The sequence below is a fragment of the Doryrhamphus excisus genome, linkage group LG13, assembly GCF_037039965.1.
Source record: "Doryrhamphus excisus strain RoL-2023G ecotype Guam linkage group LG13, RoL_Dexc_Guam_v1.1, whole genome shotgun sequence".
In the NCBI taxonomy this organism is placed as follows: Eukaryota; Metazoa; Chordata; class Actinopteri; order Syngnathiformes; family Syngnathidae; genus Doryrhamphus; species Doryrhamphus excisus.
Window position 1 is genome coordinate 12,714,585 of NC_136369.1, and position 20,196 is coordinate 12,734,780.

Here is a 20,196-nt window from a genome sequence, read left to right on the forward strand (position 1 = left end):
TTAAAGAGACAGAAAAAAATAGTACATCATGGCGGAGATTTGACATCTGTCTGAAATATTGTAAATATGCCTCCTTTTAATTATTGTTTCCACGTAATTTATTCCTTTCACATTTATGGGTGAATCTCTGGTGGATATCTTGAGCTAATATATCCTCAGCTTCAAAGGTCAGCCAAGCTCTTAAATTTGATGTCACCCAGACTTCCACCACCTCTTTCATTCTCCCTTCTCCAGATATCAATCTCCTCTCTCTGGGAGATTAACCCTGGATGGCATGGATGAGAGGTGAAATTGATCTTCAGGAGAGGTTATCTGATTAAGCTGCATGGACCACCATTGTAGGCTCGTCCAACCCGGAAACACCATCAGTGTCAGAGGCCAGCGGCCCTCCAATGTACCCCCACTGGCCTCTGTGCCGAGTGGGATCCTGCCTGTTATTACAATGGCAGGGTCGCAGGGTGATGGAGGTGAGTGGGGTGAAAAGGGTAAGTGGAGCAAAAGTTCAGCATAAAAACGGTGGAGTCATGTTGCATACATCTGAAGGTGTTGCCTGGCTTAAGTCGAAGAGTGAAGACACAGGACTTGTTTTCCTTTGCATTGCTCACAGTTCATTTGTCACAGTGTATTTTTAGGACTACTGAGGTACTTCACGGTAACTCATTATTCCCTGAAAGGCGTCTTGCCACATATTTCTCTCTGCACTTACAGTTAAGGAACTAAACTCTCTACAGTTGGTGTTCAAAGGGAAAAAAAAGAGGGGAAATGGCTGATGGAGTATTTCACCATTGTGCTTGCACGATGCGTCATCTCATTGGGAAGGCAAGTGCCTGGTACCAAATCCCACCCTCACTCTCAGCTGCCTTCGTAGGCTGTCTAGGCAAACAATTTATAGCTCCTTCTCGACAAGTGTGCTAGTGTAACTCTGAGCCTTTCATTATCTGATTAACAGCAGTTGTCAAGTGCCTGGCATATTTCAAGTGCTGAATATGTTTTTTTTAAAAGTCCAGGTGCATTGGAGACTTGTTCTTTTCTTCCTAGTCTTCATTTTACTTTGTTACCCTGCTTATGTGATATAATAGAACATTTAGTCATTAGATGACAATATAGGCATACTGATACATATGCATGCTTGTATATTTTTCTCTCTAATCTTCATTTCTCGACATCCCTTGTTGAGGATGGTGCTTCTTTTGAAACAATGTTGCATAAAAGCAGCATCGAAAATAATGGATGTAAAAGGGGATATTATAGATAGATAGATATTGTTACGTCCGATTTGATCATAAAATTGTTACACAGAAGAAGAGAAAAATATTAATTGAGTCAAATTACAAACATTCTATTACAATAAATTTTGGGGTTTGCATCTTTTTTGGGGGTTTGCCAACTATTGGCATGTAGTCTACCTAAGTGGGTGATTACAATACCTTCCAGTTTTGCCATCATTTCAAAGCGGTATAAAATGTTTTCATTCACTTGATATTCAAATGATACATTTATTTGGGGATTTTGTTCTCTGGTAGCACCCCAGCTTATCTGACTGAAAGTCCCTCTTTCTAGGCTCATGGCAAACTGCCCAATCAGGGTCCTGCAAGATAAATGACTGCGTATTAAGAGGCAGTCTATCCCTGGTGTCCGCCAGCCTAAGCAGTGAGTATACCCATGTAAAGCATCATCATGGTCACCGTCCAACATGGCCGCCTACCTTCCACCCACTAATTGTCTGGTTCCCACAGTTGTGCCTGCCTCCACCGCCTCTGAAAAATCCCCTCGCTCAGGCTAATCTATCAGCCAGTGACCTTGTCAGGATGCGTTGCATGAGTTACCTCCCTGCTTCCTGAGGTGAGGTCGATTGCTTGTTAATTACTTATAAGCCGACTCCACCCCCTCCTCGCATTCATGCACAGACACCATTGCAAAAAAGAAACACAGTAGAGGTTTTTTAGCAGACATGATCTTAGTTTTTGTGGGAGTCAGATGTGGTAAAAACAATTCAAGCATCTTTATCTTATGACTTGTGCAAGCCCAATGAAATGCACCCTTTTTACTTGTATTATGCAATAAAAAGGAATGTGGTTATTATTTTTCATCATCATTCTTCAACCTAAAATCAACCTAAATGCACCTGTTTGCATTATGATAAAGAAGAAAAGAAATGTTAGACATAAATACTGTTTGTGCTTGCTGGGTGAGCTTCTTCATATATACTGTAGACTACAGTTTTACCTCTTTTGGTGGTACCTTTTCTTCCAAAGGTTTGACAAAAACTGAAATGCCGAGGCTAATTTTTCTTTAGGAAATAATGTCAATGATGCAGACTTCCCCGTACACCATGGTTTCAGGGTTGTTTAATTTTACATTCCTGGATAGGCTTGAACCTGCGACCTTCTAGTACTGAAGCCGCCACCTAGCTGTGTAAGCACACGTGCACAAACTTCTGTGGTCTGCCCTTAATAGCCGCTAAGTCCTTGTGATTAATTATCTCCTCCACCTCCACATAATCAATTAAGAAGGAAGAGTATACGATGAGAATCAACTCTTACTGTACTCATGTGCCAAATATTAACATGCATTCAGTTATAATTTTAGATAGAAGTAAGAATATTAGTACAAATTACTGTCGCTCCATATCACTTAGCTTCGTATCACACATAGCCCCACAGTGATCAATCATGGCAACTTAGAGGTCTTTCATCCTCCTGACGTGGAATGTGTGTGCTCTCTTTCAACCTCATGGCAGCTGTAAAAAAAAAAAGAAGAAATTGAGTCATTGCAGTGGATGGAGCGGCCTCTTGTCATCAAACAGTGTTTATATTACCCAAACTCACAGGCCTGTACGAGTGTTAAAAATGACACATTCAAACAACACTAGACATTAAATTAATCTGGCTTGAAACCAAAGATTCTGTAATACTAATTAGAGTCATGCTTCACTGCATGACCTTTCACTTTTGCGATAACAATGCAGACTATCTCATCAGTGCTGACGATGTACGTAGAGCAGCCATCACCAAATGGTGATGGGCCTTTACAGACCCGTGACCAAAGAAAGTGAATGGGAAGTATAGTAATAACATAATATCATGCTCGCGGACCAATCACAGCAGCAGTTTACCCGTGTAATGACTTCATTTATTACTGTTATGTGACCGCAAACACAGTGACGTCACTCAAAATTAGCCATTTGTTTACATGCCGAGCGAATTGAGAACCATCCATCCTTCCGTTTTTCCATATAGTCATTCTTGCAGTATCCATATTCTATATGTATCTCATACGCTCTGGAAATGCTGCTCAAAAGTGCAAATGTGACGTAACAACCTGACAAAACACACCTCATTCTAGGGAGAGTATCCAAGGGATTGCGGAAAATGACTCGCTCAGGTCCAAATATGAAAAATCTATGTGTCATACGACATTATAACCTATAGGGCAGAAATGTGAAAATGACTATGAATATTGGAGCAAAACAAAACATATTTCACTGACAGGAGAGTTGTGAGCTCTGCTGCAGAAAACCTGCAGAAAAATTAAGAATTGTGTGACAAAGTCAAGCAAATTCTAATGTCAGCTACAAGAATAATAACAAAATGTGAAACCTTAAAGGAAAAAGTTTTGGGAGTTTTACCCATCATCTACAATCCTTATGTGAAACATGAACACATTTCTTTCCCTTTTCCGAAATTTCTATCCTCAGCACAGGAAAGCAGAATAGAAACATAGAAACATATACGCACAAGTCAGTTATGTAAATGGGAACTTACTCAATTTTAATTGAAGAACCCTCAAGTAGAGTATCTGATAACACAGACCAGACCATAAAATAGTTCAATAAGGATTGGAACAAAACATGGAACTTTTAGTTTTAAGCGTAAAAGCTTATTAGCTTACATGAGAAAGTGATCCCCCCCCCTCCCATACCCCCATCATTGTGCTCATAAGTGTATGAGTCATTTCCAGGCTTGTTGACTTGTCTAGCCCTGACAATGAGCATCGAGGTGGATGACAACACATGCAGTAACCACTGAAGATATGTGCAATGTTTTCTGTGTGTTGCCTGCTGACGCCCTGCAAGCCACAAATGCAGCTGCTGCTGGGCGTAACAATATGGAAGAGGCTGTAGTTTACTGTAAAGCGCCTATAACTGGGCCGGCCTTGAACCTGACACACTGGCTCCTGCTGGGATGAGACATGGGTTATTCAGCTAATTTCTGCAATGATATACGAACATACCGATACACTTTTTGTACGATGTCTCACTAAATCAAACATTAAATAAACACACTAAAAACTGTTTTCATTATGATTTATCAGACTAGGAATGTTTTTACATCTTGATAAATTACAGTTGTTCTCTTTGGTTTTATGTCTTTCTACCACTCTTTATTAAGTACACATTAGGTACACAATTGAATGAGACCAAATGCAAAAGACGTAGCAGGTATTTTCCAAAAATGTTTTCAAACTTTTTTTTCCATTTGTTTTGAAAAGTGTTTGTGTGAGTTATATTATTATTACTACTATTATTTAGAGTTTTGAGTGAGGCGGGCCGGGGGGTCAAGTCCACTCAGGTAAAATCCACACGTGCTTGGTTTAAACACTTGGGGAAACACTAAATGATTCTAATAGAAACTGGAGAGAGCACTGTTGGGTTTAGTGGTAACAGAGAGTGAAAACAAAGAAGGAGCAAAACCGTGTGTGTTAAACATCAGTGGACAAGTGTTGTGTCTGACACACAGTGTGGAGATACTCTCTCTCCCACAGATTGTTCTTATCACAGCTTCTGATATGTGACTCTTTGAAGAGCCCTTGCTGTTGATAGGAAAGAGAATTAAAAACTGTCCAATGTTTCTTCATTAAGGGATGACTTGCATTCACCATCCTGTTTACTAAAAACATGATACACTTTCCCAGCTGTATTCCTTTATACCTGCACGTCTGTGAGGGTGAAATTCTATTTTTACAAAGGTGATATTTTACACAGACTTGTACTTTCATACAATGCAGGACTATGCGGTCATGTTGACCATAGTGAAACAACAGTAGGACAGATGCAGGCAGCAGGATTATATACAAAAGTACAAAACCAAGGAAGGAGCTTGAACTTGCACAAATAGGAATTTGTTTCTTTGAGTCGCTTTGAGGCAATTAAATCATCCAACTTGTAGAATCATAGCGGAACCTCTCACTGCAACACGAACCAGGAAGCAGTCTGACAAAGGGATGCACAAACAAACAAACACAATTCACGTTATGATGCACCACAGTTATTAGGGGCCTTGGTGGAGGGCTGAAACATAAATCTGCTCAATGTGTTGTATTCATGCCTCTTTCCACTGCATCCAAGTCACAGCTTTATTTGTTCATGATACATTTTCATTGGCAAAAACAAAGTACAATCAGAAACTACCTATTAAGTAGTACAGTACAGAATTTCACAGCTTTGCAGGTTTTCAAAAATATATTAATTAGTACATCATACTGCTTTGTGATTGAAAACAGACAATTATTACATACAACATGCATATTTAAGCAACTGTGTTTTTGCCAAAATTGAAGAATGCCCGAACTCGAATACATATACAGTACAGGGTCAGGCAAAATGATCTGACACATTTGTAGGTTAAATAAAAGGCAAATAAAAAAAATAAAATAAAAACGCTTTTTTGTTTCTAACCTAACATTTGTAGGTTAAATAAAGGGCAAATAAAGTAAAGAAACAAAAAAGTGTTTTATTTTCTTTACTTTCTTTACTTTTTTCTTTCTTAACATTTGTAGGTTAAATAAAAGGCAAATAAAGTAAGAAAATAAAACACTTTTTTGTTTTACTGAGTCTCGTTTTAATGAGTCTCGTTGAATACTGTAGCTTATACAAGGTCAGGCAAAATGATCTGACACATTTGTAGGTTACATAAAAGGCAAATAAAGTAAAATTTTCTTACTTTATTTGTAACCTACAAATGTGTCAGATCATTTTGCCTGACCTTGTATAAGGTATTCAATGAGACTCATTGAAAAACATTGATATGTAGTTTTCTACACTGGTCACAAGATGTCAGTAATGTTACTGTAATTTTCATTGAGAAACATTGAGCTACTGTTGCAGCCGTAACGCATGCAAAGCTGAAACTCAACTCTTAACCTCTGATGTCACTTCCTGTCTGTCCCTCACTCAGCTCCCTTAGGGAAGACAGTTGTAAACAGGTTTTCTACGTTCTAACTACTAAATTATTTCATTTATGAATAAGGAAGCCTACTTCGTGGAAATTCACAGATCTCAGTCGGGTGATAAATTACTGGGAATACTGTATACTGTAGTTTAAGTATTCAGTTTATACTTCTTTACTGATACTTCTATCATTATCCACTTTGCTATACTACTCCGTTTTCTTGCTGTCCTCAGAGTTCTCTTCAGTAAAAGACGGGGGACCCTTTCAACTTGTGCAGTGGGTGTCCTAGGTTCGTATGAACTTATCATTGAAAAACAGAGTACCACAAACTGATGTGAGCAAAACTGATACGATAGCGTGTCAGGGAAAAGCAGCAATAATAAGTGAGATGACATTTGTAAATATATCTTACCTTATCTTATCTAAAAGCAGATTTTCTTTGGAGCTGTATTAGCGTGTGCAGGTGTACCTAATGAAGTGGCCAGTGTGTGCGGACGTGGTACTAATGGTGGTGAGGGTGTTATCTCTCTCCTGTTGTCGCAAACAATGTGTTACGGGAAAGAAGAAGCAATGTCAGGCGTTTGGTTGCGTTTAAGTTGTAACCACGTAGAAGAGGCCACAGAGGACAAAGGGGAAAACAGTCTTTCTTTAGCGTCTTATCTGCATACTGAAGGCCAAAACACCACCTGCAGAATTGCCGGAGTGATATGGCTTAAAAGTAATGACTTGTGTGTTTTTTTAAATGCCAGCGTCATGTTTTTGTCCTTGTAAAAAAGAAAGATTGTACGTGTCTTGCAATGCATCAAAACAGATTTGTGTCCAAATGAAAAAAACAAGTAATGGGTTTTTCACGTGTCCCTGCCATGCAGGTCACGTATCTGTGTAGTTTATCATGTGGCTTTTCAGGCCGAGACAAAACCTTCTCAAATTCCCTCATGGCGCTGGAGAAAGTATTCCTCTTGTGTGTTTCTTGTTAAGGGTCACGGCAAGTAGTGACCGTTTGCCTTCCTCTCCACTCTCATGTTGTTTTAAACCCAGAGTTAACCACAGAGTGATCTGTAGACGAATGGCCGTATTTGGGGACCGCCATCCGTCACGTAGGCTGAAAGGCTTGTTTTCTCTCAGACCCGTCACCTCTGATGAATCCTCGCTAAAGACTCTGCTGGGGAAGGTACGGCCAAGCGTTGGACTTGGCTTAACAGCACAAGATTGTGGCACAACCTTTAGTACTTGTAGCACGTTATTTACAATCTGTGTTTGTTTTTCGTGGGTGGACTATGGAAGTTTCACCAATTGTTTAGGGAGAAATAATTTAATCTGCTTCCATTTTTAAGTCAGCTATGTGGACATCCTCTGAATGTCTGGCTGTTCTTCTGGGAGATGACTTAGCCTCTGTACTACTTCCCAGAATAGATGAAGTCAGAGAGCATTTCATCTTAAACACACAAGTAGTTGGACTTCATTTAAGAATACAATATATGGACAGGAACGTATTGAGCCATAATTCTTAATTTATTCATCAACTAGAACCTTTTAGTCCTGCCCAATACTTCACCTTACTAAGACATCTGAGATACGTATTTCTATGCTTCCAACTTTGTATGAACACTTTATGGAAGGTCATTTTCTTTTCCAAACAAGACACATAAAGGCATGATTGGATGCATCTGGCGTAGAATAATGGACACAAATTCCCACAGAAAGTCTTCATAGAAGAGTGAAAACTGTTACGAAAGACAGGACCAACACCATTTTATTGTATTGACCCGAATATAAGACAACTCTTTGGTTTAGAACAAATTTAAAGATGAAAGGATAACAACCAGGGCTGCACAGCGGATGAGTGGTTAGCGTGCAGACCACACAGCTAGGTGACCCGAGTTCGATTCCACCCGTGGGCATCTCTGTGTGGAGTTTGCATGTTTTCCCTGTGGGTTTTCTCTGGGTACTCCGGCTTCCTCCCACGTTCCCAAAAACATGCATGTTAGGTTAATTGGCCACTCCAAATTGTCCATAGGTATGAATGTGAGTATGAATGGTTGTTTGTCTATATGTGCCCTGTGATTGGCTGGCGACCAGTCCAGGGACAGCTGGGATAGGCTCCAGCCGAAAATGAAAGAATGAAGGGTAACAACGAGTAGATTTTTTTTAGCTGACAAGGTTTGATGAGCCCTGCAATTGGCTGGTGACTAGTCCAGTGTTTTGCGCCGTTCGCCCAAAGTCAGCTTTGGTAGGATCCATCATACCCACACAACCCAAATGGAGATTAAGCAACAGAGAAAATGAATAAATTAATGTTCGATGACTCCAATAGGACCACCCATAGGACATTGCATGGATATAAACCCTATATAGTGCGTGATTATTGTATCATGACATCTTACTTATTTTGCATCGGGGCGTTACTAGTGCATCTTTGTGATGTCACACCACCCAGTCCCCCCAACACCACACCAAGTCCCTCACAACTTATACTATATTGGCATTTTTTCACTGGAATTGGAGAGGAATATTCCAGATAGTGATGATGACGGGAGTGGGTCCATACTCACTGTCTTCTAACTTGAATTTGCACTACTCGATGTTATCAAGAGGTGGTGGATTTGGAAAGATCCTTCACAGGCAGGGGAATTTTTCCGAATATATCATTTTGAGGTCTGAGTTGTATGGAGAGTAAAAAATAGATTACTTCAGTAGAGTTTAGCGCAAAATGAATATGTTTGTAGTAATAAGTATCTTTTAAGATGTGTTATGAGTTATTAGGTTGAACGTTTTTGCTTTACACTGAGCCTTTTTAGCAATTTCATTAATTTGTGTTTAACTTTATATGTACTATGTGCCGCGGACCAATATGAAGCAACCTGCGAGCCACAGATGGCCCGCGGCCCTAACCTTCAAGACCCCTTGCTTCGGGTAAGCAGAAAATGAAACCATACTTAAACCATTGACTTAAACCATACCTTCAACAAATTTCTAATGAATTTAAGCTGCTTTATAACATCCACATGCATTTCTGCACTGACACACATCCTGAGAGCCAACTTGACCTTGGCTAAACTAATGCAAGTGTGTGGTTAGTCAGAGCTTGCTGAGAAGTCAGTGTGGGTCACCGTCAGCCTCCCCTGGCTCCGCCCCCCACCCTGGCCTGTGACTATTGCCAGTATTTGAGCATTTAGGGGGGCTGAAGGAAAGCCAGACTTTGTTAGAGAGACGTAGGAAGAAGGCTGTGGTACCACACACACTCCCACTCGCTACACATCCGAAGGGAGGCAGGCACATCCCCACATTCCTGATATGTTTCATGACTTCATGGGAGTTATGGCTTGGTAGTAAGTGTGCAGCGGCTTCTTTTTGTGTGACTGACTGACGTCTCCCAGAGGTATCCCTCACTGGAATTCCGTCCTTCTTTTTGGATTCTCTCTCAAACCGCCAATGCTGACCGAACCTTGCGGAGCCATGTCGATGCCGGGCTCCGATGTCCGCGATCTGACTCTCCTGACTCCAGGACCGCCGGTGCCCTCCTTAAGTGGAGCTGCCGGGGGCTGCGGCCAGTGGACACAACTGTTGGACCTCCATCCTGGCTCTCCCTACAACTCCCTGTCCTCCCACCACTCCCTCATCAAGCAGGAGCCCAGCTGGGGTGCTGCAGACCCTATTGAGGATCCCCACTGTGGACTCGGGGCCTTCACAGTGCACTTTTCTGGACAGTTTACAGGTTCAGGCCCTTGCCGGGTTGGGGCCTTTGGAGAGCCAACACCAGGCCAGTCTAGGGTTTTTCCCAGTGGGACCTACCTCCCCAGTTGTGTGGACAGCCCCCCAGCACCCAGGAACCAAGGTAAACATTCCGTCACAATAGTTTTCTCCAATCCAAGGAAGAAACATGTATTTTCTACTATTATATATATATATATATATGAAATGTAGCTGGCTTTGTTAGCCGTGTTGTGTCTGGCCAGGATGTTTTACTGCTCTACTGGGTCAACATGCCCCTGGTCAGGATTGACATGACACTTTTCTGGAAGCTGTCTTGACAGAGTTCCCAAACAGTCCTGCTGCAGTGTAACCTGTTAGCACACATAATGATATGAGATCATAGCATTTTGACTTTGAAATGATTTTTCTATGAACATAATAATGCTCAGTGGTGACTGCGACTGTCATTGAATTAAGCCTCATAGCATATTTATTGTTACGGTTACAGTAAACATACTGTTAAATTAAAGTAGAGTTATAGTATTATCGCGTACAGGTGTTAATGTCCTCACCTCTTTCCCAAAGTCAGCTGGGATAGGCTCCAGCATACCCCTGCGGCCCTCATGAGGATAAACGGCATAGAAGATGGATGGAAGGTGTTAATGTTTTGACTTAATATTCAACATAATGACCAGTTGTCAACATGCATTAATAGGAATTAATTAACTGACTCATTTGCCTATTATACTGCTTGTGGTCACTATAACAATAATCCTATGACATAGCTGCCTTACTATGTAGTATATGTGCAGTATATAGGCTAGTTTAGTATACTTGGGTTTAAAGTTAAAAAAATGACAGAATATTAAATAAAAAAAAAATCTAGAATATAAGGTACTATAATTAGTATTTGTGGGTACATGCGTGTGTACTGGTTTGCCGTATGTGTTTCATCAGACCATTTACAATATTGTGTTTTTTTTTATTCATTGTGAAGTTGTGCAATCATCTGCATTTCTAATCTGAAATTGAGACTTTCCCTGAATCTCCTTCATTGCAAACAAAGCTCCCGTCAGTCTACTGGGGCTCGTTACCGAGAGGTTAGAGGTTTAAATGTGGACGTGTGCGCTGATGTGACTTTCACAGACACTGTGCACTCTGCTCTTGTTCGCTCCACGAGTAAAGTAGTTTTTGATGAAGTGATAAACTGCTCTGCAAGCTGCTGGGATTTAGGGAAGAGATTTTGAGTCTTTTTTTTTTTTTTTTTAAGTCTCAATATTCCTCTGAGACCTAACTTCTGTTTGAACTTGCATCTTAGAGAGGAATCTCATTTATGTACCTTTTTTTTACTCACTGTATTGTTAATTGTTGTGTTTTATCCACATCAGTTCGTATGATTAAGGAGGTAATTAAATTTAGCAATCAGAAGATGTTCTGTAGTTTGATTCATGTCTGTGTTTGGTAACATTACCAGGAACCAGAAGTTACAACTTGTTTTCCCTTTCTTTTGTAGGTTATGGTGCAATGGGCTTAGATGGGAACCCCAGTTACGCTCACACAGCGTCTCACCACACCCCTCAGCTGTCCAGCCTGTCCTTTAAACACGAAGATGCACTATCGCCGCCAAACAACATCGGTAATAGTCTACTTCCTGGCACATTCTCACTAGACTCACTCAGTTACTGGAACATGACTGTGTTCACGGCAAGGTCATAGACGTAGCCTATCATTGATGTTTTTTGTTTTTTTTTCCTCTCTTGCGTTGTGTCTCTCTAACTCTGAGATAATGTTACAGGAAATAATAACCATTTTAACAAGTGGGTGTCAATATTCTCACATGAGCCTAAATTGAGAGCTGCCATACACAATATTAATCATGTAATACTATTGAATATTTGTGGAAAAAAACTCTGGTTATATAATTGAACAAGCCTGACAAAAGAAACAAATTGAAATCACAGTTTGTGTATATTTGTGAAAACCAACTTAACCTTTCAAACTTCATTCTTGTAAAATTACAGCTTTGTTTTTGTTATGGTATAACCTTTTCCAGGAAAAAAATACAACTTTATTTTGTAAAACTATAATATTATGATCTTTTCTAAAATGAAACAAATAAATATGTAATGCAACTGTATTCTTGTTGAATATAGCTTTATTTTCATCATATTATGACCGCAATGTTACCGTTTTTAATATTGTTGACTTTATTCTGTAAAATTTTGATATTATTGTAATATTTTCCTCTGAAAAATACATGATTTTTGTATAATTACAGCTGTATTTTCACATTATGACTATTTTAGTGAAAGTATTTTTGCACTATTACTTTGTTTTACTTTGTTATTCTTGTAAAATTAGCGCTTTATTTTTGAATACTATGACCTTTTCCAAAACAAAAATAAAAACCCGCACACAACAGGCCTTACTTTTATAAACTTATTATTTATTTATGTGAAATTACTGCTTTATGTTGATTATATTCTTTTCTAAGAATTAATATAACTTTATTTTTTTACTTCTTGTACCATTACATGTAACGTTACATTTTTATTATAGCAATATTATGACCTTTTCCTAAAAAAATTAATAGAATACATCTTTATTCTGACCTTCTAAATATTCTTCTTGTTTGAATGGACCAAAAATTCCAGCAGACACCCCCCATATAGGATCAAATTCCTGTAAGTGTAATGCGCCGTTATGAAATAGTTTCTGAAGCAGACAAACTGAAACAGTGCATGAAGGCGAACACCGTTGTTTATGATTGCAGTTGTTCGCCTGTCATAAGACATAAAATGAGCATTTTGTTGTTATTTATTTACAGTTGAGCAACAATACCCCTCTCCACCTACTATGTTTGGGTGCCACAATTCTGCAGAATCGTGCCCGAGCAACCAAGCACTGCTGCTGAGAAACTACAACAGGTACGGGACTTTACTTTAAGGTGATAGGTGTTGTTGGGAACTGTAGAAGTGTGAGTGTGAGCTTCCTAGGATGGGCCCCTGCCCTGTTGGACTCGTGCATGAACCCTAGTTTTGTTCTGAGGTTAAGTGCTGCCCACTGGTGCTCAGCAGGCCAGAATAAACATTAAAGTGATTCATTAGACATTAGTAACAGTGAGTGTGTGGCAGGTAGTATAAGTTATGGCATGAAGAGAAGTAACTTTTTAAATAGCTGAATGTGTTCCCAACTTGTTTTCATTTTGATGGAAAACATTTCCTCGGGTAAATTGGGTTGAAATTCTTTGGATGTCGTCTTGGGATGTTTTGGGGAAAAAAAATGAACATGTGCAACCCAAACACTGGAACAGCAGATCATAAGGAGGAAAGGAGACTGTGCTATTTTTTTGCTGCTTATGGCAAGAGCTGGAAGAACACAAACACACACACACACATATCATGCTATATATATATATATATATATATATATAGCTATAGCATGATTGCGGCATCCACTGTCAATCACCTATATAAGGTGTCATCACAGGCACACCCCCTCCCACTTACTATAAGTATGATTGTGAGTGTGAATGTTAGATGATAAGCGGCGTAGAAAATGAATGCATGGCTTGATAAACATCTGTATTGGTTCTAGAACATTGTTATTTAGTTTGATATATTTCTTTTATGTTGGTTGCATTATTGTCTATAAACTGTGTTTTGTGTTAACATTTTTGGGTGCAGAATGGATTGGATTTACATTATTTCCAATGGGACAATTTGCTTTGGTTAGAGTCCATTTTGGTTTGAGTTGGCCCTTCTGGAACAGATTAATGACGTTAACCAAGGCTCTACTGTATATATATATTGCTATGTCAGATAGCAATGAGCCTTTCCACAGTTGACTATAGCTCAGAGCTGATTATGCTCAATCCCTCAAGGTCTTCTCAAGGAATGAAAGGAATGCCCCCTCCCAACTCAATTCCACCCCCAAGAAACTTTCTGGTCTTTTAATAATGATACTGAGGACAGAATTGATGTCATGCAGTGGTTCGTGGCGTACAAGGCACCGAGTCACAATCTCTCCCCCCTGCAGACAAGCACAATCCCATCTCCAAATGTGTGTGTGCGCGTATGTGTATGTTTGCCAAGGTAAAGAATGGCTCATCGCCCATGTTTTTTAATGAAGCCAGTGAGGAGTACGGTGGGCGGACAGGATGTGTTAATAAGCAAACCATTTGGAATCCCCCTTTCATTATCTGCACAAAGGGAGAGGCGGGACATGAAGAACTCTTAGTATCATAAATATTGCCAGCATGCTCCTATTTAATGGACAACCCACCCAAAAAATATTTAAACAAAGATTAAACACACTAAGATGCCTTCTCACCATCAGGCATTAAACAGACGCGACATTGTAATTTGCAAAAATCCCCAAATTGGATTTAGAATTAATTATTTTCCTCAAAATAAATAATGTGACATAACGTGTATTATCTGCACAGGAATAACTTTAAACTCGTATTGCTGTATGTTTGTATATTTCTGAAGTTTTATAGTTTTAAGTTGCTGTGTGGTGAATTTAGTATTGTTCTCAGTAAGATGACACCGTGAGTCAAACTGTTATGTTGTTATAATGACCTCCTGCGACTGCCAATGGTGAGTGCACTGAGAGCAACCAACATTTTAAAGCACAAGCAGAGGTAGATAAAGTTCATGGATGCTAGCCACCTGTGGCATTTGTGATCGCAACTTCTATCAATTTGTGGCGTTAATAAGAACTACATCAGGATGTCGGCTCCAGCTACAGCTGATAATGCCAATGTTTTCTGAGCTGGCGCTTCATAGAGAGGCTCATCTTTAATGACGACAAAGATGTAATGCATAGGTGATTTGTGTTGCATATCAATCTTTTTTACATTCAAATGAGTAAAAATTTGTAAAAATGAATTAAAAGTTAACCTCTGTTCTAAATGAAAATAACAAAACAAGTGATGATTTTCTTTTTCCCTCAACAGCCCTTGTTGTGTTGTACAAAAAGCCAAAGAAAAAGTAGTATTAGTATTCCAAAAAGTCAAAGCAAAAGCATGCTGCGACTCACCGTGGATGAAAATTCAGATGATTTGTGTGACATTATTTTCCTGAAATGTTACAACTTCAGTCCATCAGCTACAAAATGCCCATGTTAGTAACGGCTGTATTGCTTCTTGTCTAGTGATAACCTGTACCAAATGGCATCTCAGCTGGAATGTGTCACGTGGAACCAGATGAACTCACTTGCATCTTCGATGAAGAGGTAAAAAAAAAAACCAAATAATGTATTGCTGTTTTAAAGAAAGAAGTCGAAGTAGAGGAAGCCAGATGGCTGCTGGCCCTCTGCCGAGAGAAATGAGACAGTCAAGATAAGGGTAATAATGTTTGAATGTTTCAGTGTGCAAGCTTGTGCTTGTCTTTGAAAAATAAAGACTGCTCCTCACTTCAAGGACTTATGTATAGGTCATAGTGAGGTCAGCCATGTTTATGATATGATATTTTTGGTACACCTGCACACTTTAATGAGATCCAGGGGTTAAGATGACATCGCCGTCTAATTTCCTTAATTGGCCATGACGGTTGTGCATGTTATTTTTGTCGATTTCACCCCTCCACTGATACGAGTCCTATAATAATGTGCCTATGAAAAGGACTAACAGGTAGTGTTGGGTACTAAACTCTGAAACCGGTCTACAATAATCCCTTGTTTATCGTGGTTAAATGGTTCCAGACCTGAATTTCCGCAAAGTAGGATTCCTTCTTTGTAAAATAAATGTTTTTGTAGGTAGAGCATAGACAATATGTTTGTTTTTTTAACTTTAAATTAGAGCCCTCCAGACATGAAATAACACCCCTATAGTCACCTTTACACTTGTATTACCCAATATTGTAAACATAATGAAAGAAAATAAGCCATTTCAGACATAAATAAGACTTGTGTGTTGAATGAGTGCAGGGCAGGAAGTGACATTAATAATTATTAATTATAATTTATATTAATAATTATTATAATAATTATATATTTAAATTTTATATAATAACAATAATATTATTTGTAATGTATATTAATTAATAATTATTTATTATTAATTATTACTATTATCGTTATTGTTGTTTTGCAGGTTACTTATTTTTCCACTTAAATTCTACATGTATTTGTGTTTTTGCTCTCTAGTAGCCATTCACCCAGCATTGAAAGCGATCATACAGTCCCACCCCCTCCCATGGTAGTCAGCGCCCAGTACCACATTCACACACATGGCGTCTTCAGAGGACTTCAGGTGAGTCATACACAAATAAAAGACAGACAGAAGAAAAAAAAAAGCAGATGAGTAAACAGAAAGTCTCTTCCTCTTCTTCCAAAAGGATGTTAGACGGGTTCCTAGTCTTGCTCCGCCTGTTGTGAAGTCATCAGAGCCCGAAACCCAGAAGCGTCCTTTTGTGTGCACCCATCCTGGCTGTAACAAGAAGTACTTCAAACTATCACATCTGCAGTTGCATGGCCGCACACACTCAGGTGGGTTTATATATACAAAATAAATGCAATAAAAATGTTATGTCATTCACCAGCTTGGTACAGGGGGTTACAATGCACATGACTGGTGTGACACATAAATGTTGCACCACTTAAATGATAATAATTATTGCGGTAACAAGATTTGAATTAGTAGAGCACAGACCTCCTTCAAGACCCATCTGGCTCAGCACCTTCATAGATATACAGTACACCCCTTATACAGCAATCCCTTATTTAATTGCTTCCAGAAGCAACCGTGATAAGTGAATTTATGCAAATTAGGATTCCTTATTTGTAGATATTTTTGTGGTTAAAGCATCTAGACATGAACTAACACCACAATAGTCACCTTTACGCTCATGTCACCCAATATAGTAGACATAATCAGAGGAAAAAAAATACATAAAATACGTCAAATTTGCTTCACATTTTGTGAATAATAAAAGGCTGTATTCAACCACAAAACCGCATGATTTATTAATATATTTTTGAAAAACTGTGACAGAGAGATGCTGTGAAATATGAAGGACGTCTGTATATACCTGAATGTTTTAGATTTAGATAGGAATTGAGAAAAGTGATGAAAAAAAAACCTTTACCCAGACTAGTACCAACACAGACATACCCAGCTATGACGACATCATGTAAATATTACCCATGTATGTGATGCCAACAATGCTGACAATGTACTTGGTTTATATTGCAGGGGAGAAGCCGTACCAGTGTGATTTTACAGACTGCGGACGCGGATTCTCTCGCTCAGACCAGCTGAAGAGACACCAACGCAGACATACGGGTACAGATAATGTAGTACTTCTTGTCACCTTTGTGACATTTTATGTGTTTGGAACAGTACTTGATATCTCAATATGGGTCAAAATTGATATCGCCACTTGAATGTATGAGGGTTTTTTTTGTGTAAAAGTGTTGTACAGCAATTTAACCACTAGGTTGTGCAACTGCACCCCACTAGTGATTTATTTTATCTGATTAAAATGGAACATATGCTGATACAATAAACACCAACGGTCATGTTTGAATTCCTTCAAGTAGCAACAAATGATATCTGATAATCTTTTAATTTTCATCTCCAACCACACATTTCACAAATATTATTACCTCTTTCAGTAGCTCTGAGTATTAAATATGCTTTATGATTAATTGGTGTATGGGTGAATTGCATTTTTGTCAGGAGTGAAGCCCTTTGAGTGCGAGACATGTCAGCGAAAGTTTGCACGGTCAGACCACCTTAAGACTCACATTCGGACTCATACAGGTAAAACAAGTGCGTATACCTTTTTTTATTTCTTTTCCACTGCATTCCTCTCCTGGTGACTTCATACCTGGAGACGATCCACCTCATCCATGCACAAAAAAAGATAACTGCATTGTCATTTGATTGTCTTCGTATTCAGGTGAGAAGCCCTTCACCTGCCGCTGGTCCAACTGTCAGAAGAAGTTTGCCCGCTCCGACGAGTTGGTGCGCCACCACAGCATGCACCAGAGGAACCTGACCAAGCTGCAGCCGGCCATCTGAGAAGACGAGGACAAAGAGGAAGGCGCCAGCCAAAGAGAAGAGAGAGGCTTGGAGCCAGGTCGGAGGTCATGGTGCCTTGCCAAATGTGCATAAGTAGAGAGCACAGCTGATGTCCTCACGCCCCCACAAGATGCACTCTTTTTGGATCATTTCCACTCAGAGGTTGTTAGAACTGAGCCCAGGAAAAGATGTTTGATTACACTGTTGTTTTGTTTTCTGCTAGAAAATGTGCTAAACTGGATTTAGGAAATTGACAACAGAATGTAAATACACACAATGCACACCTAATAACTTTGTACATACTGTATACATGCTTCCTTTTATACACATTCCTTTTGTATGTTGCGTGTTTTGTAAGTCTATAAATGTGATCTACGTCACCGCTAAGTGTGTGTCAGCTTATAAGAGGCCACCTATGAGTGCTGATGGGGGCGGGTGACAGGTAGTAAAACAGCATCCCACTGAAGGGGTGCAGGTCTCGCCCTCTTAAATCTAAGACGCACATCTTCATAACGGGAAACATCTGGAGCTTAATAAATCTCATTTAAAAAAATAATAAAAAGGACACATACCAACCCCTGCTGCAGGGCCCCCACTTGCACTATTACCCTTATGATATCGACAAAAGTATTCAGACGGGTGACCATTACACCCACAGGAAGTGAACATCATTAATTCATTTTCTACCGCTTATCCTCACGAGGATCACAAGGGGTGCTGGAGCCTATCTTAGCCATCTTAAGGCGAGAGGCGGGATACATCCTGGACTGGTGGCCAGCCAATCACAGGGCACATATAGACAAACAACCATTCACACTCACATTCATACCAATGGACAATTTGGAGTTGCCAATTAACCTAGCATGTTTTTGTAACATGCAAACTCCACACAGAGATGATTACTAAACTTATTTACTGGAATTATTTTATAGTATATTTAAAAATGTATAAAAGTATAAAAATACATTTTGTAATATAGATTTCATAAAATGTTTATTCTACTGTTATCTTTTGACATGTTTTTTATGATGTGGCGGTGACTGAATGCTGCAAAAAATTATTCATTCATTTTCTACCGCTTATCCTCACAAGGGTCGCGGGGGTGCTGGAGCCTATCCCAGCTGTCTTCGGGCGAGAGGCGGGGTCGCCCGCCATCACAGGGCACATGTAGACAAACAACCATTCACACTCACATTCATACCTATGGACAATTTGGAGTCGCCAATTAACCTAGCATGTTTTTGGAATGTGGGAGGAAGCCAGAGTCCCTGGAGAAAACCCACACATGCACGGGGAGAACATGCAAACTCCACACAGAGATGACCAAGGGTGGAATTGAACTCCGGTCTCCTAGCTGTGAGGCCTGTGTGGTAACCACTTGAAACAGACATACAAACGTGTTATTTGGCACAAATAACCCCCCTGAATCCTATCAATAATTTTGGGATGTCACCTTGTACCATCACTGTCCTAATCATGCTCATCCAGGTCTCTGGGAAGGAGATACCACCGGAGAGTCGGAGACCATGCGTCAACTCATGATAACCAGGCCTGGACCGTGTATCCTTTTCCACTCAAGAACCACATGATGGCAGTATCAGCCACCACATGAAACTACAACAAATGGTTTCATTTATTTCCTCACCTCACCTCATGCTGCCTTCACTGTCGTCCTCAATGCTGTACAAAGTGGCCACAATAAATATGTTAATGTAGACGGAAGTGAGTAACAGGAAAGAGGCTCTCAGAGTCATCATCATCATCAAATATGCATCGTGAAGGCCGGCTGGGGGACGACTCGGCCTATAGGAGATCAGACGATTCAGCTGCAGCGTGTGGATTAATAAAATATGTGCCAATGTCAGCACTCTGCAGGCTAATGATGTCATGTACCTGGAAGTGGTGGTGTAAACACGCAAAGCAAACCACATGGTTTGTTTAGCTCCTGTACCACAATTGAAGTCATCCAACTTTCACCAGCATTTCAGGGTCATGAGATGTTCACCTGAAGTGGCGATCCAGCTTGTTTTTGCAATCCACATAATGGCCATGAGGTATAGCATCTCCTTGATGTGTTTTTTTTCCTGCTTCTTAATCCATCACACTTTGATTAAGAAGCACTTTTTTGCCTTTGTTCTCTCTCCGCAGGGGGCAGAGGGAGATCAGAAGGACTTGAACATTTTACTCACTCCGCTTCACTGGTAACTGCAGGCTGCAAAGACTCGTGCCTTTAAATACCCTCAGTCATTACCGCTAACATTCAAAGAGATGCTAACCTCTGCATTGATCTCATAACCTCCTTCG

General features: G+C 39.8%; 1 protein-coding gene across 7 annotated transcripts; it reads left to right on the forward strand.

The window, feature by feature from the left end:
* The first annotated feature begins 5 nt into the window (after positions 1–5).
* On the forward strand, positions 6–18,458 carry wt1b (WT1 transcription factor b). Of its 7 annotated transcripts, XM_078795869.1 has the most exons (16): positions 6–167; positions 235–819; positions 1,561–1,650; positions 1,737–1,842; positions 6,404–6,459; positions 7,209–7,341; positions 9,028–9,083; positions 9,548–10,005; positions 11,377–11,499; positions 12,691–12,790; positions 15,021–15,101; positions 16,014–16,119; positions 16,205–16,355; positions 17,062–17,151; positions 17,548–17,640; positions 17,771–18,452. In XM_078795869.1, the coding sequence occupies exons 6-16, from the start codon at positions 7,237–7,239 to the stop codon at positions 17,890–17,892; spliced, it is 1,485 nt and encodes a 494-aa protein (XP_078651995.1). In that variant the 5' UTR covers positions 6–167; positions 235–819; positions 1,561–1,650; positions 1,737–1,842; positions 6,404–6,459; positions 7,209–7,236; the 3' UTR covers positions 17,893–18,452. The 7 variants fall into 7 exon arrangements, with proteins under 7 accessions (XP_078651995.1, XP_078651996.1, XP_078651994.1 ...); XM_078795870.1 differs by lacking the exon at positions 7,209–7,341 and having other exon boundaries at positions 8,993–9,083; positions 17,771–18,450; XM_078795868.1 differs by lacking the exons at positions 6–167; positions 235–819; positions 1,561–1,650; positions 1,737–1,842; positions 6,404–6,459 and having other exon boundaries at positions 6,589–7,341; positions 16,017–16,119; positions 17,548–17,631; positions 17,771–18,458.
* Positions 18,459–20,196: the final 1,738 nt, after the last annotated feature.